Source organism: Vulpes vulpes, chromosome 3 (assembly GCF_048418805.1).
Source record: "Vulpes vulpes isolate BD-2025 chromosome 3, VulVul3, whole genome shotgun sequence".
Taxonomy (NCBI): domain Eukaryota; kingdom Metazoa; phylum Chordata; class Mammalia; order Carnivora; family Canidae; genus Vulpes; species Vulpes vulpes.
In genome coordinates this window covers 100,755,536-100,779,059 of record NC_132782.1, presented here as the reverse complement: position 1 = coordinate 100,779,059, position 23,524 = coordinate 100,755,536, and the positions used below count along the sequence as shown (strand labels likewise).

The following is a 23,524-nucleotide window of genomic DNA, read 5'->3' as shown; positions in this document are numbered from 1 at the left end:
GATCCCGGGACTCCAGGATCATGCCCTGGGCAGAAGGCAAGCGCTAAACCGCTGAGCCACTCAGGGATCCCCGGAAAGTTTTAATTTAGGAGGGGAATGATGTGATCTGTTTTATCATTTACAAGGACGTATATTTCCTGTAAACCAGACGCCCTTCGTCTCCAGCCCTGCTCCAACTTTCCTCCAGCAACCGTCCTCCTGTGATGCCCATAGAGCGGGCCACCATTTACAAAGTACAATAAAGTTACAAACGTGGTCCCTTCTGAGCCTCCCAAGACGTTCTGGTGGATACAAGGTCATAAAGCACCATTTTTCCGAGGGACAGGGAAGACCTTTTAGTCAGAGGGGTCAGTTAAGACACTCCTAAAAAGATGTTAAAGAGTCTCCTTTAACACCCAGCAAAAATCCAAGATACATGAATCCCATGCCCTCTATTATGGGAAACCAGGGTCAGCAACTTAAATGTGATGGATTGTGCTCAAACAAGAGGAAGATAAGTGGAAACCAGCTAGAAAAATACTTGAATGGCTATCACTGAAAGGCTGAAGTAGGGCAGCCCCAGTGGTGCAGCGATTTAGCGCTGCCTGCAGCCCAGGGCATGATCCTGGAGACCCTGGATCGAGACCCACTTCAGGCTCTCTGTATGATGCCTGCTTCTCCCTCTGCCTGTGTCTCTGCCTCTCTCTGTGTGTCTCTTGTGAATAGATAAATAAAATCTTTAAAAAAAAAAAAAATGAAAGGCTGAAGTGGAGCTGGTGTCAGCACTTAATAATGACCTAGAAAATAATAAGGATCGATCAGAATTGACTGCTGTTTTCTGACTCCTGAGCAAGTTCCTGGGGTTTGGATCTCTCTAGATATCTTTCTTTTTCTTCTAGACATGGAGAACACTCCAATCAGAGAGAGTCCTGATGCCCAAATCTCCACTCATGGTTTACTGTAAATCCTTGCAACAAAACTTCTATCCTCAAACTGAAATAAAGGAAACGCTGCTTATAAAACTCACAGCAGGGTCCTGTGTTTTGTTAGGGACAAATGTAAGATGGGAATGCCCTAAGGAAGCCCGCCTAGGTGCTGCCAACTAGGTGGCAGTTGTACATGCTTCTGTAAAAAACAAACAAACAAAATCAGTGTTTACAGGATACTATAAGTTTTACTCAGTAAGAAAGGACAAAGATGGGGATCCCTGGCTGGCTCTGTGGTTTAGTACCTGCCTGCAGCCCAGGGTGTGATCCTGGAGGCCCAGGATCGAGTCCCACGTCAGGCTCCCTGCATGGAGCCTGCTTTTCCCTCTGCCTGTGTCTCTGCCTCTCTCTATGTCTATCATGAATAAATAAATAAAATCTTTAAGAAAGAAGACGAAAGGAAAGAAAGAAAGAAAGAAAGAAAGAAAGAAAGAAAGAAAGAAGAAAGAAAGAAAGAAAGAAAGAAAGAAAGAAAGAAAGAAAGAAAGAAAGAAAGAAAGAAAAGCAAGAAGAAAGGACAAAGGTTGTAACGCTTGGCTGGCCACCATTCACTGTGCCCATGTGCCAAGCACTGGGCTGCGCAGGCCCTTCACGTTACTTTCCTCGCAGCTGACGCCCCCGACATCCTCGGCCCGTTCTACGGCCGCAGACCCTGAGGCTCAGAGGAGACAAGCCGCCTTCCTAAGATCACACAGCAACAGGCGGCCAAGGCAGAGCTGGTTTGTAACAGCAAAGCCTCAGGACTTGGGAGGCGGGCGCCTGGAGCCGAGGAGTGGGGCTGCGGGGCTCTCCCCCGGTCCTGGGCGCTGCTAACAGGGAAGGGGTCCCCAGAGCAGGAGCGGGCCGCCGGGGCTCCCCCCGGGAGGGGCGAGGATGGGGAGCCCGGGGTGGGGTGAGGGGGGTAGGAGGGGCCCGCTTTCCGCCCGGAGCGGGCAGGGGGCGAGCGGCTGGGCCCGCGCCCCGGCCTCGCTCCCGCCGCCCTACCTGGGTGCGCGAAGGGCTGCCCGCTGCGCCGGGCCGGCGGGAGCGCGCGGGCACCGGCCTCGCTCATGGCCGCGCCGCGCCCCGGCCGCCAGGACCCGGACCCCGCTCCCGCCGCCGCCGCCGCCGCCGCCGCCGCCGCCGCCGCCGCCGCCGCCGCCGCCGCCGCCGCCGCCGCCGCCAGCTCCCGGAGCCGAAATTCCAGGTTCCGGCGCGGACGTCACAGAGCCCGGGGCGGGGCGCGGCGCCGAGGCGGCTCTCAGCCCGGGGCGCCCCCGGGGGCGCAGGAGCGGGGGCTGCGGGGGCTGCGGGGGCTGCGGGAGCCCCGGGGCGCGCTGAGAGGCTCCCCCGCGCGGCCGAGACGCGGGGCGACCCAGCCCCGGGGGCTTCCTCCAAGGTCGCGACGGTTATTAGTGCAAGTAACTGAGACTCTGAACAAGTGTATCTGGGGCGTTACCATTTGGGTACAAAAGGGGTTGGGGGGCGGGCGGGATCAACGAGTATCTGTACCCGTTTGTAAATGCGCTCGGGGAGCCGGGAGGTGCAGGTGCAAGGGGGGACCTCACCTATGATTCCGCTGCGTATCCACGTTCCCTCGCTCCTCACATGCATCCACGTCCTGTTTGAGGCCACGAAAGTTCATTGCCGAGTAGAAGTAAAAAGCAAAAATAATTAAGTAAAGGTAGCTCGGTGTGCACGTGTGTTTAAGGAATTGCTGAATTGTATTTATAAATGAGAAGCGCGACGTGGAGGGGCCTGGAGGGTGTTATGCTGAGTGAAGGAAGGCTGCAGAGAAGGACAAACATTACATGGGCTCGTTCATTTGGGGAATATAGAAATTAGTGACAGGGGATAAAGGGGAAAGGAGAGAAAATGAGTGGGAAATATCAGGGAGGGAGACAGAACATGAGAGACTCCTAACTCTGGGAAATGAACAAGGGGTAGTGGAAGGGGAGGTGGGCGGGGGTGTTAGGGTGACTGGGTGATGGACACTGAGGGGGGCACTTGGAGGGATGAGCACTGGGTGTTATGCTGTATGTTGGCAAATTGAACTCCAATAAAAATGTTTTTTAATTTTTAAAAATTAAAACAAAAATGAAGCGTAGATAAATCTCCTGTGGCATTCCAGATCATTTATATAGATATTTAAAAGGGGTGGAGCCTGTGATTTCCTTCCAAAGAGGGCAGTATGGGTGGGAGGGCAAGTAACTTTATCAGGATAATACTTGGCAAACTCTCAGACATTCAAGGTCCACACCCAACAGTGATGTCATGCTGACGGTATGCACTCTTGGTATGATGTGATGAGAATGACACCACCAGTGAGGTTTCTCTCTCTCCAAAACCTGTAACCCTAGTCCAATCACAAGAAACCATCAGACAAACTACAGGTGACACCTTCTACAGAATACCTGGGTATTACCCCCTTAAATTGTCAAGTTTGCCAAAAACAGGGAGAGTCTGAGAAACTCTGAGCAGCTAAGAGGAACCTAAGAAGACATGACCCTTGTAAGTGTAGCTGGGCTGGGGAAGAGTAGGGACGTGAAACCAGGAAAAGTAGCATCTATGCAAATTTGAATAAAATATGTGCTTTAGATAATAATAATGTGTCAATATTGGTTTATCTATTGTGAAAAATATATCAGTGGTTTAAGATAGTAGGAAACAGAGAAACTGAGTCGGGGGTGTACAGAAACTCTGTGTACTATTCTCTCTGTACTAGTCTCTGTATGGAAACTCTCTGTACTCCTTGGGCTATTTTCTGTAACTTTAAAACTGTTCCAAAATAGAAAATTTATTTATTTTTACAGTAATTACTTGGCTCAAAATAAAGGCTATTTTTATTGTTAAGGGTGGGGTCACTGGGTTACTCTTTGCAGCCTAGTTTCCAATTATTCCCTAAGTCAGCTGGGCCACATGCCTCCACCTCTCTGAGCCTCTGTTTTTTCACCTGTAAGATGAGAATATATTACTAGATCCTGGGCTATAGTGAGAATACTCATCTGAAGTGCCGGGCAGAGCTTGGAGTGGGGTGGGGTTGGGGCGGGTGGATCCTAATCTGGATGCCAATATCACACCTACACAAAAGAAAATCCAAACAAAGATGGAAATGAAAAGGTAAGACTATATAGAAGTACTAAAAAAAAGAAAAAGGATTTTTTTTTTTTTTTAAAGTATCACCAAGGGCAGCCCGGTGGCTCAGCGGTTTAGCGCCTGCCTTCAACCCAGGGCGTGATCCTGGAGACCCAGGATCGAGTCCCACGTTGGGCTCCCTGCATGGAGCCTGCTTCTCCCTATGCCTGCGTCTCTGTCTCTCATGAATAAATAAATAAAATCTTTTTTAAAAGTATCACCAAGGGGAAGATCTTTCTGAGTTTGACCCAAACCCAGAAGCCGAAGAAGCATGATAAATCCAACTACACAAAAATTTAAAATTCTGCACCACAAGCGATGACATTTGTATAAGGATATTTTTTGCGATGTTGTTTATAACAGTAGAAGACTGGAAGCAGCCTAAATCTCTGTATGTAGGAGGCTGGTTAAATAACTTTTGACACATACCATGCAGCTATTCTATAGTTCTATACATAGACATATGGGAAATTCTGCATAGAAAAGCATATAAGTAAAAAAGCAAGATACAGAAGAAGTATATTAGGTAAGTTACCATTTGGGTTAAAAAAAGTATATGTAAATGCATAGAATATCTCTAAACAAGAGTGGGGGATCTTTCTCTGGCTTTCTCTCTCTCAAATAAATAAAATCTTTAGAAAAAGAGGGGGGTGCCCGGGTCAGTTGGTTAAAGCAGCTGCCTTTGGCTCAAATCCTAATTCCAGGGTCCTGGGATTGAGCCCCACATCAGGCTCCCTGCTTGGCTGGGAGCCTGCTTCTCCCTTTCCTTCTGCTGCTCCCTCTGTGTTCTCTCTGGCTCTCTCTTTCTGTCATATAAATAAAATCTTAAAAAAAAAAAAAAAGAGTGGGAGTATTTAATGATTATCCTTGTTTTGTACTGCATAGATGCGTTACCTATATGCAGATGTTTGTATTTTTAAGAATTACCTTTAAAGTTTGTGCAGTGTTGGGACACCTGAGTGGCTCAGCAGTTGAGTACCTGCCTTGGGCTCAGGGTATGATGGGGTCCTGGATCGAGTCCCACATCAGACTCTTTGTGGGGAGCCTGCTTCTCACCCTGCCTGTGTCTCTGCTTCTGTCTGTGTGTGTGTGTCTCTCATGAATAAATAAATCTTTAAAAAGAAAAGTCTGTGGAGTGTTGACTAATGATGGCTATTTCTATGATGAGGTAGTGTCTCCCTCACTCCCTCATCCCATTCCTCATCAGAGGCCACCTACTAGTCCCCAGTCCCAGCCTACAAATCCAGAAGGGGATGGCCAGAACCCCATGGCCTTTAGGGGGTGGGGTGTTCTTAAAGAAGAGGCTCAGAACTCCAGGTGTGAATCTCCATCCTGCTGGTCTCACCTGGCACTTGGCCCTGGCTTGGGTCTGCATCCGGGGCTAGGTGGGGGGCCTTAGTTTCTCTCCATGCAAGGGAATGAACCCAAACTCCTGAAGGAGACTTCTTCCTCCCAGGAGAGGACAAATTTTACAGGAATAGAAATAAGATAGCTCTTCAGGAAAAGATCACAAAGATCTCCTGTTGGAAAGAAGTAGAAGAAGAAGACTGTCAGCCGGACAAACAAATTCAGACAGAAGGATGGTGAAATCCTTGATTTATTGCTTTTATTTCAAAGGAAGACACATGTCTTGCCACAGCGCCCCCATCTCCTTTCTCAATTTCAGCACCTTATTTTTACAACTTGTCTATTTTCCATACTAGAATGTAGTATGGAGGCTCGGTGAGGGCTCTCTTTTATTAATAGGGGAATAATAATAATAATTACTACTGCTTATTGAAAAATTACTTTGCGCCAACCTTTATCATGCTTTACCTCTCTTAACCATCATTCCTAAGAAGACAATGGGAGCTTCTAAACTCTATTTTATGGAGAAAAGAGCCATGCTTTTCCCTAAGAGACAGGCAGAGTGGAATCACTCCTGTTTTCTTCTTCCCAGCATCCCCCAGAGATCACCTACCCCAAGCACCACTGCCTCCCTCTAAGGCAAGGACTGCTTCCTGACTATCTCCCTGCCCTATCCAAACATTTTCCCAAAAAGGAAGTTGATCTTGTGATTTTCCTGCTTAAACACCCCCCTCCTCCAATGGTCTCCTCTTACGGCTTAGAATACACACTCATTTTCCTTATGGCCCAGGATCCTCCCAACCCCATCTCCTACCATCACCAGTGTGGCTGGCCTCCTTTCTGCCCCTTGAACACACCTAGCACATTCTTGCCTGTAGGCTTTCTGTTTGCTGTTTCTTTATTCTTGGAACCTAATATCTCACACTTGCCCCTGATTTTGTCTGCTTCTCCCTTCCCATGGCAAAAGATGGTCACATCGCAGCTCCAAGTTTTCATAAAGTCTGCAAGGATTGAGTAGAGAGGTCTGTGAGTCATAATTCCCAAATCCTAGAGGGAGGGTAGGTAAAGATATATACTTAAACAGAAACTGATAAACTTAAAATAAATTCCAGAGACACCTGGGTGGCTCAGTTGGTTGGGTGTCTACCATCAGCTCAGGTCATGATCCCAGAGTCCTGGGATAGAGCCCTGCATTGGGCTCCCTGCTCAGTGGGGAGTCTACTTCTCCTTTTCCCTCTGTTCCTCCCCTGAACTCATGCTCTTGTGCTGTCTCTTAAATAAATAAATAAATAAAATTTTTTAAAAGAGTAAATTCCTGTCCCTATCAACCGTGTACTTCATGTAGGCTGTCCTGATACAAACAGGGTTCCCTGTATTAGGAGTTAGTTGGATAGTTAAGTGGCCAGAGCCAGGGTACCCAAAAAGAAAATATGGAATCAGGACAGCTAAATAAAAACAGCACTAACATCCTGCTTTACAGCTTAGACAGGACCTCACTAACATCCTGCTTTGTAGCCTTTGCAGAAATGACTTCTGCAAAATGTCCTAAAATAAGGCAATTAGCCACAAAGCACTTGTCAGTATCACAGGCAAGGGGCAGTTAAGACATAAGCCTCCAGATGTCAGCAAAAAAAGATCACCAGCACATTGACATTAACCTAATAGGTAGACAGAAACCTGACCAGAGCCCAGGTTGGCACGGCTCAGCATACCCTGATCGCTTAAGACAGTTCCGCAAAAGAACTCATAAAAACCCCTAAACTTAGAAACTCTGGTGGCAACCGTCTCGGGCCCCCCTCCCTCTCTGGGTGCTTTATAGTATTACTCAACAAACCTTGCTTTGCTGCGCACTACTCTTCATCTGGTCGCCCTCTTCATTCTCCGAAGTGGCATGACCAAGAACCGTGAGCACTCAAGGCAGAGAAATCCTGGAACACCTTGTGCATCCTACGATGGAGTTTTGGAACATTGGTGAGGTCTGGAGCCGACAGCCAAGGAAGAATTCTTGAGACCTCTTTGGTGCAAAACGGGTGGTTTTATTAAAACACTGGGATAGGACCCCTTGGGCAGAAAGCGCTATTGCCCTGGGGTTGTGAGGAATGGCTAATTATATACTTGGGAGTTGGGGGAGGGACAGAGAAAAAGGAGAAAAGGAGGTTTTTGTTGTTGTTGTTGTTGTTTAAGATTTTACTTATTTATTGTGAGAGACACACACCGAGAGGCAGACAAAGGCAGAGGGAGAAGCAGGCTCCATGCAGGGAGCCTCATGTGGGACTCTGGGACTCCAGGTTCGGGACCTTAGCCAAAGACAGATGCTCAATCACTGAGCTACCCAGGCGTCCCCAAAAGGGAGATTTTCTTTTTTCTTTTTCTTTTCTTTTCTTTCTTTCTTTTTTTTTTTAAAGGAGGTTTTCAAAAGTACTTTGATATGTTGAAGAAGACTTACAGATACTTACTGATGCCCTGGCCTTTGCTGGGTTAAGGTTGCTTTTCATTCCTGTAAGACACTAACAGTAAGACATTTGGGAGTTTCCTATCCCAGGTCCTTATCAATGGGCAGCAGGTCATAAAGAAATTTATTGTTTGGGATGGCTGGCTAGCTCAGGTCATGATCCCAGGATTATGGGATCAAGCCCCACATTGGGCTTCCTGCTCAGCGGGGGACCTGCTTCTCCTTCTCCCTCTGCTACTCCTCCTGCTTGTGTTCTCTTGCTCTCTGTCAATTAAATAAAATCTTTTATTTAAAGATGTCATTTATTTATTCATGAGAGACATAGAAAGAGAGGCAGAGACACAGGCAGAGGGAGGAGAGCAGGCTTCATGCAGGGAGCCTGATGTGGAACTCACCCGGAATCCAGGATCACACTCTGAGCTAAACACAGATGCTCAACCGCTGAGCCACACAGGCGTCCCAATTAAATAAAATCTTTCTTAAAACTTTAATTTTGCTTTCCCTCCTGCTGCTACTTCCCACACTCATAAAAGCGAAGGGGACGTTCTTTCTCCAGGAAATTGAGTTATGGGTCTCTGGAAGTTAGGCTGTTGATAGGAATGCTTTTTCCTTATAAATCACTAAGAAGATATTGGTAAACTGATGGAGACACGTCCTGCAGAATTGTGATCTTTATCAGTTCACCATTTGTTTTCCCTTCCCTTAGCTTTAGGGCAGCCAGGAGTGCTTTAGGAATGCCACACACACTCTCGGCAGGGGAGCGGAGGAGGGAGGGGAGGGTTGCGGAGTATCAGCTTGTGCTTTGTCTTCAGCTTGCCTTCTGCTTCCCCATCACTGTGACCTTGGAAACTCATCCTCCTGCCTCCTCCAGTTGTCATTTCACAAGTTGCCTGGAACAGAAATGTTTTGTAAACTGTAAATCTCTAAATAAATGTTTATATAGGAGCTTGGCCGTGTAAGACTTATAACTATGGGGTCACAAAATGAGACAAAAAGAGAATTTTACATATCAATAGATGCATGCAAATAAAGCATATTGTTTTAGTTCATTTATGGAAAAAGAACTAACCAATGTCTTTGCTACTTTGAATTTTCATGGACAATTTGAGATTACTTTTGGTTTGCCTTTTTACTCATTTGGTTGGTTTTTAACTCACTTTTAATTTTGCATAGGCTGATTTGCTTTTATTTGGCAGCAGTGATAATCAGTCTAATTCTCTTTGAGAATAACAGGAATTAACTGGATGGTAGCGGGGCAAGATGCAGCTGAGCCTCAGAAGGAGATGGAAACAGTCACACCAAGTAGTTATTTCTAGGTGGTGACTATAGAAGTCTTTTTCTTTTCTTTGTAAGATTTTTATTTATTTTAGAAAGAGAGAGCAAGAGCGGAGAGAGGGAGAAGCAGACTCCCCAGCTGAACAAGGGAGCCCAATTCAGGACTTGATCCCAGGACCCTGAGATCATGACTTGAGCCAAAGGCAGACACTCAACCAATTGAGCCACCCAGAATCCCAGTCGTTTTTTTCTCTTATTGCTTTTCTGTATTTGCCAGCATGTCTACAAAACTGCACTCATAATTGAGACATGAAAGTTATTATTTTTAAATGATATATTATAGGACACCTGTTCATTATCCCTATGCTTTCTTTTGGGTCAGACTCTTAATAGAAAGAGACAAAGATGCGGGACATAAAATTTTTATCATTACTACAGCTAGTAATAATAATGTAGTTCAGCTTGACTGTGTGGTTGCAGACAAACCATTTCACCCATGGAGTCCACAGATTTCCCATTTGCAAAATAAATGGTTTACAGCAGTGGTTTTTAAGCTGGGGTGATACACTTCCCCCCACCCCCGCCACCCCCCCACCCAGGGGGCACTTTGGAAATGTGGGCAGGCAGTTTAGTAATTACCATGGACAGGGAATGCTACTGATTTAATTCAAAGGTGAAAGCCAGGCTGCTCCCTAGCAATGAGCTGATGGGTCCCATCCCATGCAATAAACATCCTGTTTCCTGGGACACAAACCACTCATGATCCAAGCAGACATGCAGGCAGGTTACAACCCGTTCTAATGATCTAAGCCAAGAACCAGACTCCGTCTGACGAACACCCAGTATTTTTGCATGCTCTGAACCTGTATTGAATTTTCCAGGAACACAGCTACCATGTACATTGAGGAGAGTATACATCATCTAGCCTCTAATTCTGTCAAGAGTTACTCACTATTTCAGAAAATCGAAGCTACTCAGGGTACTTGGGTCATCACGGATGTGGGGAACACAGACAGAAGGAAATGTAGATAAAATTAAATGTCCTATAACCTGCAGCCCATTGACAAATACTTGAGGCAGTCAGTTCCTTCGGAAACTCCCAACTGTCTCTCTCTTTCTCTCTCTCTTTTAAGATTTTGTTTATTTATTTGAGAGAGAGAAAACAGGAGTGGTGGGAGGGGCAGAGGGAGAGAGAGAGATAAGTAGAATCTCTGCTGAGCAGGAAGCCTGATGGGGGTTCCATCCCAGGACTCTGGGATCTTGACCTGTGCTGAAGGCCCTGCTTAACGGATCGAGCCAGCCAAATGCCCCAAGCTCCCAGCTCTCTTAATGTTAATGCCTGTTAGAGGGAAAATCAACCTTAGCCTGACAGTTGCAAGGCCTCCAGTATCCTGGGTCTTCTTTAGCGTATGAAAATTCTTTTGAAACCTCCTTTAACTTTACTTCTCCCACCCCCAAAGCGTATACTCAGCTGCTCCTCACAATCCCGGGGCACTAGCTCTTTCTGCCCACCATCTCTTCCCCATGCTTTAATAAAACACCTTTTTTTGCACCAAAGACATCTCAAGACTTCTTTCATGGCTGTCTGCTCCGGACCCCATCCATGTTAAAAAAAAAAATTGACATCAATCATAACTACCTCTCTGCATCACTCTCCTTTTTTTTTTTTTTTTTTTTTTGAAGCCTTTGAGATATCTTTTCTGGTAGACATGCATTATTTCATGACCATTATTATTTTTTTAATTTTTATTTATTTTTTATGACCATTATTTTATTATAAATACTTGTGTTTTATCCTTCTTTCCTCTTAGACTTGGGTCAGGATACTGTTTGGTTTTCCGCATTAGTTGTACAGGTAGGTTTACACCATGTGCAAGGAATACTCTGCCTGTAGAGAGCCATGTGGCTCACTCCCTTGCTTCTCCTTCATGTAAGACGTCATGTAAGAGACGTCACGTCTCTTGTTCAGTGGCATTCTTCCAGGCCACCTGTTTAACATTGCCCGCTTCTGCTCCCCTTTTCCTTCAACCCCCACCAGCCCTCTGACCCTTGGCTTAAATCAAGAGTAAATTCTTGGGGGTCCCTGGGTGGCTCAGTCAGTTAAGCATTTGACTCTTGACTTCGGCTCAGGTCATGATCTCAGAGTCCTGAGGTTGAGCTCCACGTTGGGCTCATTGCTGAACTTGGAGCCTGCTTAAGGTTTTCCTCTCCCTCTTCCTCTGCCCCTCCCCCTCTGCCCACATTGCACACCCGGCTTTCTCTCTCGCTCTAAGAGTAAGTTCTTGGCCTCATCAACCACATGTTTTTGTGTTAGTTGTTGTCCAGGTACAAACAGGCCTCCCTGTGCCTCCCACTGCTTTTTCCTTTCATCCCTTTCCCTTGCCCCCTACAGTCATTCCACGGGTTGGCTTACAACAATCTATCCATGCTCTGTATGACTTCCTTTTTCATGGCAGTCACTAACTCTAACAAAATATACAACTGACTGTTTTCCGTTTATTGTGTGTCTCCCTCACTGAAAGGAAAGTCCCACGTGGGCAAGGATCCTGGTGTGCCTGTGGTCACTGATAGATTCCCCATGTCTAGATTATCTGGAACTCAGTGACTCCAGCGGCTTCCATAAATTGGGTTCCTGAGGTTCATTTGAGGATTATAAGGGGGCATGTTCCAAACTCTGGTCAGCTTGTGTTCAAATTTTCTCTGGAAATGTGAAAAATAACAGGGTGAGGGAAGGCCAGTTTCTCTTACATTCTGGGATAAATTGCTCCATGATTTTTAAATACAATACTTCTTTGTTTGTAAGTCTTGAAAAGTAATTTTCAGGCAAATTGCAAGGTAATTCGAAGAAGGAAAAACATCTCTGAGATCTGGAGAGGATGAGCCCACTTTCAGTTTTCTAGGCTATTTGCTAAGGGCTCTTAGCAAAGGTTCCCTCCCTTGCTGGAGAGAGCTCAGTTGCTATTTTAAAGACTTCAGTGTTTGTGGTCCTGCCTCCATGCACATCCACACTGGCCTGTCTCTTCCCAGGGGGCTCGGAGATGGGCCGAGGAGGGCCGATCTGGAAAATACTTCCTTCCTGCCACCCAGTTCCTACTTGGACAGCAGCCTTAAACCACTCCCTTGCCTTCTCACAAAGCACAGACCATCCCCCCTCACCCTGGGATGATTCAGTTTTAATCCCCTCCTGCCAGGAACTGAATCCTAACAAAGGCCGAGAGTATTGCCCCTGGGGCTGCTCACAAGCCTAAAAACCAGCTGTTAGAGCTGATGGTGGCCCCTTCAGTGACATGGGAGGAAAAAACCGCCCTGTCAGCTTGTTTTACACACACCACCAAGCCACGGAGCACAGGACAATCGCTACATTAAATTTTTATTATAAACCCTAGGTCCATCTATGTGCATGAGTGTATCAAGTTGCAAAGCCTTCTTTCTTGGGAAGGACCGTTTTATTCTGCTGTGTTATCCTTTTTCATGTTAAAATGTCCTATTTGCAGAGACAGGTGGCTGGCTAAGAGTTGTGGAGTCAGACAGCCTAGATTGACAGCTGGCTCTTTCACTCAGTAGCTGTGTGATCTGAGGCAAGTTGCTAAACCTCTCTATGCTCCTGTTTTCTCATCTATCAAGTGATTCTAATAGCAATATCTACTGCCAATTTAGGGCTGGGACTAGAGTAAGGCAGGCAGGGGGCCTGGGGGCAACATTTAAGGAGATACCCAGGGTTGCAAGTACAGGGTTGGCACCTGAAAGTTACTATGTCACTCCTCCACCCTCCCCTTCTTGCCCCAACCCCCATCCCCCAGCGAAACTCTTAAGACTGTTGGAAATGAGGGACACCTGGGTGGCTCAGCGGTTGAGCGCTTGCCTTTGGCTCAGGTCATGACCCCGGAGTCCCACATTGGGCTCCCTGCATGGAACCTGCTTCTCCCTCTGCCTATGTTTCTGCCTCTCTCTTGCTTTGTCATGAATAAATAAATAAAATCCTAAAAAAGAAAGAAAGAAAGAAAGAAAGAAAGAAAGAAAGAAAGAAAGAAAGAAAGAAAGAAAGAAAGAAAGAAAGAAAGAAAGAGAAAGAAAGAAAAGAAAGAAAGACTTTGGGATGACATAGGGAGGTCATTTCTATAAAGCACTTGCAAGAGTGCCTGGTCCAGAGTAAGTGGTATATATAAATGTTTGCTAAATACTCTAAAGTTTTTTTTTTATTAAATGTTTGTGTTAGTAAATGGCAATGTATTTTTCTTCTTTTTGTGGAATTTTGCCTAGTATGGGTCTGTGGGAAAAAAAATGGTGACCCAAAATTTCTTCCCAAAGTTTATAGGAGAAATGTTATTGTTTTATAAACTTCATAGTCCAACCAAAAGGCCCATGATGTCACACTGTCTCACTACTGGTGATGTTAAGTTTGCTTGCCTGGTTGAGATGGGGAGTTTGGGAATTTTACTTCCTTGGTTAAGTTTTTTCTTAGGGGGACGCCTGGGTGGTTCAGTGGTTGAGCATTTGCCTTTGGCTCAGGGCCTGATCCCATCAGGCTCATCTGCAGGGAGTTTGCTTCTCCCTCTGCCTGTGTCTCTCCCTCTCTGTGTCTCTCATGAATAAATAAATAAATCTTAAAAAAAAAAAAAAGTCTGTTCTTAGGTATTTTTGTTTTTTGATGCAGTTGTAAATGGAATACTTTTAATTTCTCTTTTTAAAAAATATTTAATTTATTTATTTGAGAGAGCGAGAAAGCACAAGCAGGGAGAGGGGCAGGGCGGGAAGGAGAAGCAAATTCCCCACTGAGCAGGAAACCCATGTGGGGCTGGTTCCCAGGACCCTGGGATCATGACCTGAGCCAAAGGCAGACGCTTAACTGAGCCACCCAGGTGCCCCTCATTTTCTTAATTCCTTGAGCTTGGGAATTTTAAAACACCAAGTTTGGATCATTAGGACTTGCTAACGTGCCTGGTCTGTTCTGTGCTCAGACCAACGTGAGTTCACTCCTTGGTGAGTCACAGAAACTGTACTGGGTAAGTTGTCACAGAGAGAAGACTTTATTTGCAGCAAATAAGGAGATCACAGGGAATGGCTTCCAAAGCTGGGACTAAGAGAGGGCGAATGGGTACCTCGGGTTTAGACTTAGAGTGAGTACTTAGGGAAGCCTTGTCATTGGATGTAGAGGCCTGCAGAAGGTCGTGCATGTGCCTTAAGGAAACATGCCTGTGCACACCTTGTATGCGGTGTAAGTGAGGCTTGTGGTCCTCTTTGGGTGGAGATTTTAGCATTATTATGAGGCAAAGCTAATAGTAGGTCACTCCCGGGGGTGGGGATGGGGGGGGGTCACTTCAGGGTCCATCTGCGCAGGTGCCAGTGGGCAGTTTGGCTCAAAGGGCCTGGGTGGCCTGGCCAGCTGGAGGTCTTCTCAGGGCAATCGGTCGCTTTCACGCAGGGTGGTTTTGGGTTTCATTTGCCTGAGTGAAGAGGTAAGCCAGAAAGAGGAGCTTAAGGAAAAATGGAAGAAAAAGGCTACTGAGTACGAGCAGGTGGGCCTTAAGAGTCAGGTCACAGGGTCTAGCTGGTGACACCTTTGCTCCCTGGTGAGTCATAGGTAGACACTACACCAGGTGGAGTTGTCACTCAAAGGAAACTTTATCTGTAGCAACGAGGAAATCATAACAGCATGCCAAGCCGTAATTCCTCAAGTGGGGGTGAGTGGGTTTCTCTTACTTAGGGTTAGGATGAATATTCAGAAAGGGGAGTCTTGTCAGCTCACGTAAAGGCGGGCAAAAGGTTGTGCAGGCGTCCTTAGAAAACATGCCTATACACGTATCACGTGTTGTGCTATTAAAGCCTGTATTCCTCCTTCTCTGGAGATTTTTATTTTATTTTATTTTATTTTATTTTATTTTATTTTATTTTATTTTAAGAGAGAGAAAGCGCATGCGAGCATAAGCGGGGAGAGGGGCAGAAGGAGAGGGAGAAGCAGACTCCTCGCTGAGCGGGAGCTGGCTGGGGCTGGATCCCAGGACCCTGAGATCCTGAACTGAACTGACAGTAAACCAACTAAGGCCCCATGGCACCTCTTGGGCGGAGATTTGAACATTATAATAAGGTAGAGGTCACTGTGGGACACTCCATGGCCCATCTGCACAGGCGTGAGTCAGTGGTCAAGCTCAGACTGGTCTAGGTTGGTAGGAGCTCTTCCTGTTGCTCACCTCTAAAAGATAAGATTAATGTTTCTGTCAAGAAGCAGCGTCCCTGGGGTCCTGCTGGTGACCGTTTTAACCTCATTAACCCCACGGGCCATGTTTTTAATCCTGCTAAGACAACTGGAGAATGTGTGGAATCAGCCCTGGGAGTTTTACCATTGATTTACTGTGATATACACAGGTTATGTCCTGGCCTGGTAGAGACAATTAAGTTTTGTATTCCCTTTGTTCCCTTAAAATCCGTAAGGAATTTTTGCATTTTCTTGTTCTAACACCTCCTAGGAAGTTTTGGGAGAAGTGTGCCAGGGCAAGTAGGGCTGGTAAGGCACAGATCACAGAAAATAGGTGGGAGACTAAAATGACTTCTACCTCACAGAAGCTGTGTCTCCTCTTTCTTTTTCTGGGGACCCCCTAACTCTTATAGTTTATCTGTAAATTATATTACTTTTAAAAAAGGATTTTATTTATTTATTTGAGAGAGTAAGCAAGAGAGAGAACACATGAACAGGGGCAGAGGGAGAGGGAGAAACAGACTGAGCAGGGAGCCCGATGTGGGGCTAGATCCCAGGACCCTAGGATCATGACTCCAGCCAAAGGCAGGTGCTCAACCGACTGACTGAACCACCCAGGCACCCCCATATTCCTTTTGTTAATGTTTGTGATTATTTTCTTTTCTCAGGGTTAAGATTTGGGCCAATCGAATCTTTGCAATTTCAAAAAAAAAAAAAAAGTCAAATACCAAAGTGATTTGTAATCATCAGCAAGAAACAAACAATATCTGTGCGTTAGAGAAACTTGTGAGCCCTTGATTAAAGAAGAGATGCAAGTCAACACACCAATTGGATAAACCTCCTCATCTGACACAGCTTCACCTGTTAACTGGATCTATGCAAGAGGAATAGAGGAAATCCAAACTGTGGGATGTTCCAGAGAGGCAACTGGGCAAGATGTCTCAAAAATACCAATATCTTAAAAAAATGGGACAAATTAAAATGAAAAGAGAAGGAGATCAAAGAAGAATAAAGAGGCATGAAACTAAATGCTATTCATGAGCCTTATGAGCCTCTTCCCAGAGCAGCTTGAACATCCTCACAACATGGGGGCTGTTTTCTCCCAGAGCTGGTGAGTCAAGAGAGAGCACAAAAGGCAGAAGTGGCACTATCTTTTATGACCTAGCCTTGGAGGTCACATGCTGTCATTTCCACCATATCCTACTGGTTACACAAATCAGTACTATTTGTGTGGGAAGAGAATATACAGGGGTGTGAATACTGTGGGATGAAGATCACTGATGGCCATCTTGCAGGCTGGCAACCCCCAGTACCTACCTCACAGGGTAGTTGTGGGAATGAAATGCATTATTAATACATGGAAAGAATTCCAGACCAATGCTCTACACACAGTAAGTGCTTATATTTTGTTGTTGTTGATTTTTTTTTTTTTAAGATTTTATTTATTTGAGAGAGAGTGCCAAGCAGGGGGAGGAGCAGAGGGAGAGGGAGAAGCAGACTCCCCGCTGAGCAGGGATCCTGATGCAGTGCGGGGCTCAATCCCTGAACTCCAGGATCATGACCTGAGCTGAATGCAGATGCTTAACCAACTGAGCCATCCAGGCGCCCCTACAGTAAGTGCTTATAAATGTTAGCTTTTGGTCTTACTGGCTCACAGCATAGCAGTTTCCTTTTCTTCAACTCCATATCACTGTCATAATTTTTAAGGCAATAATCTTTCAATCTTTAACCCAGGAGGTCCCTCTGAATCATCTGTGGGATTTTCAGGTTTGTTTCTTTTTTAAAAGATTTTATCTATTTATTCATGAGAGAGAGAGAGAGAGAGAGAGAGAGAGAGAGAGAGAGAGGCAGAGACACAGGCAGAGGGAGAAGCAGGCTCCATGCAGGGAGCCTGATGTAGGACTCTATCCTGGGACTCCAGGATCACACCCTGGGCTAAAGGCAGGTGCCAAACTGCTGAGCCACCAGGGATCCCCAGATTTTCAGTTTAATATTGCTTTTTAAAACAATTTTAATATTTCTCTTTAGTGTATACATTTTAAGATATTGTTTATTTATTCATGAGAGACAGAAAGAGAGGCAGAGATATAGGCAGAGGGAGAAGCAGGCTCCCTGTAGGGAGCTTGATGTGGGGCTTGATTCCAGGATCCCGGGATCATGACCTGAGCCAAAGGCAGCCGCTCAAACACTGAACCACCCAGGTGCCCCTGTCAATGCATTTAGATGTCAGTCTCCAATTCCACCTCACACCCCAAGGACTAACCACTGAGGGATTTTTTTTCTAGAGCATGGGAGCATGTTTTCATAACTGCGATTTCATGTGGAAATCATGGAATAGTGGAGTCCTGACAAAGTTTAATCCCCAAACAAGTCAGTAGGCTTGACTCCATTTCAAATCTGTAATGCAATGTTGGGGGGAGTCTGTGAGCTCTGGAGTCAAGACGAGTCTGTGTTCAAATGTTGGCTCTGATGCTTACTAGTGGGTGACTTTGGGCAAGTTTGCTTTTCTTTGTGCTGATCCCTCTTCTTCAGTCTCTGTATTTGTAAAGCCACCACACGAGGATATTAAATGAAGTCATCCATGATGTCAAGTGCCAGGCAGGTTCTTAGCCTTGAGGTACTCATTCTAGGTTAGCCACGGTCAGTGTGGAACTTCCCACAAGAGGGCGCAAGTGAGCAGGTGTGAGTGCCTTGCTGTCTTGGGTTGTGCAAGCTAGTAGCCACTAGGAGCCACCTTTGTATTCATTGCGAACTTCCCTGCAGTGTGTAAACACCATCCTCTCTGGAGACGGCAGACTAAAATTGTGTTGTGAATATAATGAGTGCTCCAGAGGGTGGAAACAGTTCTGTGCTGCCTCTGGGGAACTTGCCGTCTGGTTGCTATGGAATTTTCACAACTGTTCTCCTCCCAAAAGCACTGAGTCAAAACCATTTTGTGACCAAGAGCCTTAGTTTCACCACCTTTAAAATAGATGGCATCATGCTTTCTGGTCCCTCTGGTCCCTCCTCGTCAAGTTAGCTGGAGATATTTGGGCAGAGTTGGGGGCCACTCAAAAAAAAGTGTTTGAGGGATCCCTGGGTGGTGCAGCGGTTCGGCGCCTGCCTTTGGCCCAGGGCGCGATCCTGGAGACCCGGGATCAAATCCCACATCGGGCTCCCGGTGCATGGAGCCTGCTTCTCCCTCTGCCTGTGTCTCTGCCTTTCTCTCTCTCTCTCTGTGACTATCATAAATAAATAATAATAAAAAAAATTAAAAAAAAAAGTGTTTGAACACAAAGTAACATGCTCATATTTTTAAAAGGTATTATTATTGTTTTTTTAGACACAGAGCGTGTGTGCACATGCATGAGGTGGGGAGCAGAGGGAGAGGGGGAGAGAGAGAGAATCTTAAGCAAGTTTGCCCATGCTGGGCTAGATCTCACAACTCTGAGATCATGACTTAGAGATCATGACGTGAGCTGAAATCAAGAGTCCAGTGCTTAACCAACGGAATCCCCCAGGAACCCCCCAAATGTATTTGTTTTAACTGGCTAATCATGGGATGCCTGGGTGGCTCAGTCAGTTTAGCATCTGACTCTTGATTTTGCCTCAGGTCATGATCCTAGAGTAGTGAGATCCTGGCCTGCATGGAGCTCTAGCTCAGTGGAGAGTCTGCTTAAAATTCTCTCTCCCCCTTGCCCTTTTCCTACTCACATTCTCTCTAAATAAGTAAATAAGTAAATAATAAATAAATCTATCTATCTTTAAAAAAATAGAACTGGCTAATCATAACATACCAAATCTTAACTCCTTCAACCCTCAGAACAACACTATGGAGGGGATACTATCATTGTCTCTGCTCAGTCATTGAGAAAATGTGAGTCACAGGGAGAGCTAGCAACTTTTCCAACATCACACAGCCAGAGAGTAGTAGAGGCAAGTTTCAAAGTCTTGTTTGTCCTAACTCCACAGCTCATGCATCTAACCACTATATATGCAGCCTTTTTGCTTGGGATAAGGACACCTGGACTCAGAGTCAAAAGTCATGGTTGAATCACACCTCTTTCACTGCTGAGTAGGTTTGCCCTGGTCAAGTCTCAGCAGTTTTTTCTGTTTCTCCATGAGAAGTTGGGGTCTGAGAGAGTATGACTCTTCACTAATATCCCTCTCATGGGGTTGTGTAGGTATCAAATGTGACAGAGGTGTGAAAGCGCTCTGCAAACTGTAAAGCGAGGTACACACATGGAAGAGGCATGCTGACAAAGTTGAAGATGCTGCTGATGGTGAGCAAACATTCAGGGACTGCAGAGTCCTCATTGAATTTACCAGTTGGTCCACTTCCTTCTCCTTTCTCACTTAGTTCCATGCCGTAGTCATTCAGCAAATATAGAGTGCCCAGTATGTGCCATGCTCTGTCCTGGGCATTAGGGATTCAATAATCAGACCACAGAGCGGGTGCAAATCTCTGCCCTCAAAAAGCTTCCTAGATTCTAGTGGAGGGAGCAGACAAGACACACATGCACCTATAATGTGTCAGAGCATGAGTGCTTTGGGAAAAAATAAGCAGGAAAAGGTAGGGAGAGAATCCAGGCTGGGGACAAATTACAGATGTAACTAGAGTTTTGAGGAAGATGGCTAAAGGAGTCAGCAAGAAAGGGATGAAGGAGTGGGTTATGTACATTTCCGAGGGAATGTAGCTATAGGCAGAGGGAACAGCACCTACAACGTTCCTGAGGAAGGGGATGGTGCTGGAATGCTCTAGAACTAGGAAGGCCAGAGTGGTGGAGCTGAGTGAGCAAGGTGTGGATCTGTGATAGATGAAGTCAGAACACAGGGTGATGGAGCAGAGTAGAGAAGGCTTACTGTAGGGATTTTGGCTTTTACTGTGGGTCAGGCAGGAGCCACTAGAGAGATTTGAGCAGAGGATCCGAGGTGCCTCTGCAGCATTACTCCAGGACTACTAGCTTGAGAGGATACTGTGGAGGCACAAGGACACAAGCCAGGAGACCATGAAGAGGCCAGTGCAGTAATCAAGAGACCATGGGCTGGACCAGGGAGGTCGCAGTATGGAAACAGTGAGAAGTGGTCAGATTCTGGACATAGAGCTTGGACCCCCAGGATCTGCCGACAGAGCAGATGCAAAGAGTGAAAATAGGAAAGCCATTGATGGTTTCTCTGTAGTTTCTGAGTTGAACAACCATCTGGAAAAATGGAGCTGTTGCTTTCTGAGAGAGGAGACAGTAGGAAAAATAGAGTAGAGGAAGGACCCTCGGAGATCAAGTTTAGCCTTGTTGGGTTTGGGATGCACAGTAGTTTTATATAGGAAGATGGATTCTGGTTCTGCAGGTCACATTGCCAAAGGGTATCCTTGCTTACAGGGAGGGGAGGAATTTGTGAAGAATTTATAATATATCATAACAAGTAAAGTGGTTAGTACACTTGCTAATATGTAATTAAATTTTTTTGAAAATATTTTATTTGGGAGAGAGAGTGAATGAGAGAGAGAGAGAGAGCAAGAGCCTGTGAGCATGAGTGGGGGAGGAGCAGAGGGAGAGGGGGAAGCAGACTCCTCTCTGAGCAGGGAGCAGACACATGGCTCAATCCTGGGACTCCAGGATCATGATCTGAATCAAAGGGAGATGCTTAACCATCTGAGCCACCCAGGTGCCCCTAAATTTTGTTTTATGTAATAACTACTTAATAGCCCCATGCTGTATAGCAGGCCCTGTCTATGTAATATAACTCATAGTGTAGGCTAGCTTGTTAAACCTCATGCCAAGAGGTGGGTCCTCTTGTTGTCCTCATTTTACAGATGAGAAAACTGAGACACAGAGATTCAGGAATTTGCCTGAGATTATGAAGCTAGATAGGATACAGCAGAGCTGGAATTTAACCCCAAGTAGATTGGTTCAGAATCTCTGCACTTAACATTTATGTTAATTTTCAGTACGTGTTGGCTGTTATTGTCATCGTGATCATTGATTCTATTCATGAAGCAGGCAAGTTGGAGACAAGTGTGCTCTACAAAATAAATTCAGATTCATCATATGACTGACCTGTTGCCCTGGGATCTTTGCGTGGGCTGCTGCCTCTGCACTTGCTGCCCTCACTCTTCTCCTGTTTGACTCTGAAGTTAACTGAAGCATCACTTCCTTATGGAAGACTTCCCTCATATCCAGTATACCCCTCAGTTATGACTTTTTTTTAAAGATTTTATTTATTTATTCATGAGAGACAGAGAGAGAGAGAGAGACAGACAGAGACAGAGACACAGGCAGAGGGAGAAGCAGGCTCCATGCAAGTAGCCTGATGTGGGACTCGATCTCATGTCTCCAGAATCACACCCTGGGCTGCAGGCGGCGCTAAACCGCCACGCCACCGGGGCTGCCCTCAGTTACAAGTTCTTATATAGCATGTCATACCCCCACCTTGGTTGCAATACTCACAATGGCATTTATATCACTAAATGTTTTTCTAAGATTTTATTAATTTATTCATGAGAGACACAAAGAGAGAGGAAGAGACAGAAGCAGAGGGAGAAGCAGGCTCCCTGCGGGGAGCCCAATGCAGGACTCGATCCCAGGACCTTGGGACCACAACCTGAGCCAAAGGCAGACGCTTCACCACTGAGCCACTCAGGTGCCCCCCTTCCCCCGAACGGTTTTTTGAATTGTGGCAAAACGTGCGTAACATTGAATTTAACATCTTTGTCATTTTTTAAAAAAAGATTTTATTTATTTATTCATGAGAGACACAGAGAGAGAGGCAGAGACACAAGCAGAGGGAGAAGCAGGCTCCATGCAGGGAGCCCGATAGGGGACTCAATCCCAGGACCCGGGGATCATGACCTGAGCTGAAGGCAGATGCTCAACCGCTGAGCCAGCCAGGCATCCCCTTTGTCATTTTTTAAAAAGATTTTATTTATTTGAGAGAGAGAGAGAGCAAGAGAGTGATCTTGAGCACAAAAAGGGGCGAAGGGAGAGGGAGAAGAAGACTCCCTGCTGAGCAAGGAGCCTGAAACAGAGCTTGATCCTAGGACCCTGGGATCATAACCTGAGCCATAAGCAGACGCTTAACTGACTGAGCCACCCAGGCACCCCTCCATCATTTTTAAGTTCAGTAGTATTAAGTATATTCATACTGTTGTGCACAGATCTCTAGAACTTCCTCATGTTGCAAAATCGAAACTCTATCTCAACAAAACCCTAATTCCCTCACTCCCTCTTCACACCCTTCCTACTTTCTGTTTCTGAATTTTGACTATATTAGGTATTCCAGGTGAGTGGAATGATATACAATTTGCCCTTTTGTGACCTGCTGATTTCACTTAGCAGAATGTCCTCACGGTTCATACATGTTGTAGTGTTAGAATTTCCTTATTTTTTAAGGTTGCATAGAATCCCGCTGTATGTATACATTGCATTTCCCGTCATCTGCTGTTGGATATTTAGGTTGCTTCTCCCTTTTGGTTATGGTGAATATGCTGCAATGAACATGGATGTACAATATCCCCTTGAGATCCTGCTTTGAGTATGTTCTTTTTTGGATGTATACTTGGAAGTGGATTTGCTAGATCAGATGGTAGTTCTGTTTTTAATTATTTAAGGAGTATCCACACTGTTTTCCATGATAGCTGCACCTATTTACATCCCCACCAACAGTGCACAAGGGTTTGAATTTCTCTACATCCTCACCAATACTATTTTCTATTGTTCTGATAGTAGCAATCTTGATGAATATGAGGCAATATCTCATTGTGGTTTCGATTTGCATTTCTTTTCTGGTTAATGATGTTGAGCATCTTTTCATGTACTTGTTGGCCATCCATATGTCTTCTTTGGAGAAATGTTCAAGTCCTTTGCCCATTTTATTTTTATTATAATTATTATTTTTAAAGATTTCATCTATTTGACAAAGAGAGAGAGCACAAGCTGGGGGAAGAGCAGAGGGAGAAGCAGGCTCCCCACTGAGCAGGGAGCCCAACGTGGGACTCCATCCCAGGACCCTGAGGTCATGACCTGAGCCAAAGGCAGATGCTTAACCAACTGAGCCACCCACATGCCCCCCTTTACCCATTTTAAAATCTAATTATTTTTGTTTGTTGTTGTTGTTGAGTTGTAGAAATTCTTTATATATTCTGGATATTAACTCTTTTTCAGATATATAGTTTGCAAATATTTCCCCCCATTCCTTAGGTTG

General features: G+C 45.5%; 1 protein-coding gene across 2 annotated transcripts in view; it reads right to left on the bottom strand.

Moving 5' to 3' along the window:
- TMC7 (transmembrane channel like 7) overlaps positions 1 to 2,107 on the bottom strand; it is a 54,045-nt gene extending 51,938 nt beyond the window's left edge. Inside the window, exon 1 of one of the 2 annotated variants that reach the window (XM_026003192.2) lies at positions 1,950 to 2,107. In XM_026003192.2, the coding sequence (XP_025858977.2) occupies positions 1,950 to 2,016 (67 nt within the window). In that variant the 5' untranslated portion in view covers positions 2,017 to 2,107. The remainder of the gene's footprint in view (positions 1 to 1,949) is intronic. The other variant, XM_072753750.1, reaches the window with a different exon arrangement.
- Between the last annotated feature and the right edge of the window lie 21,417 nt (positions 2,108 to 23,524).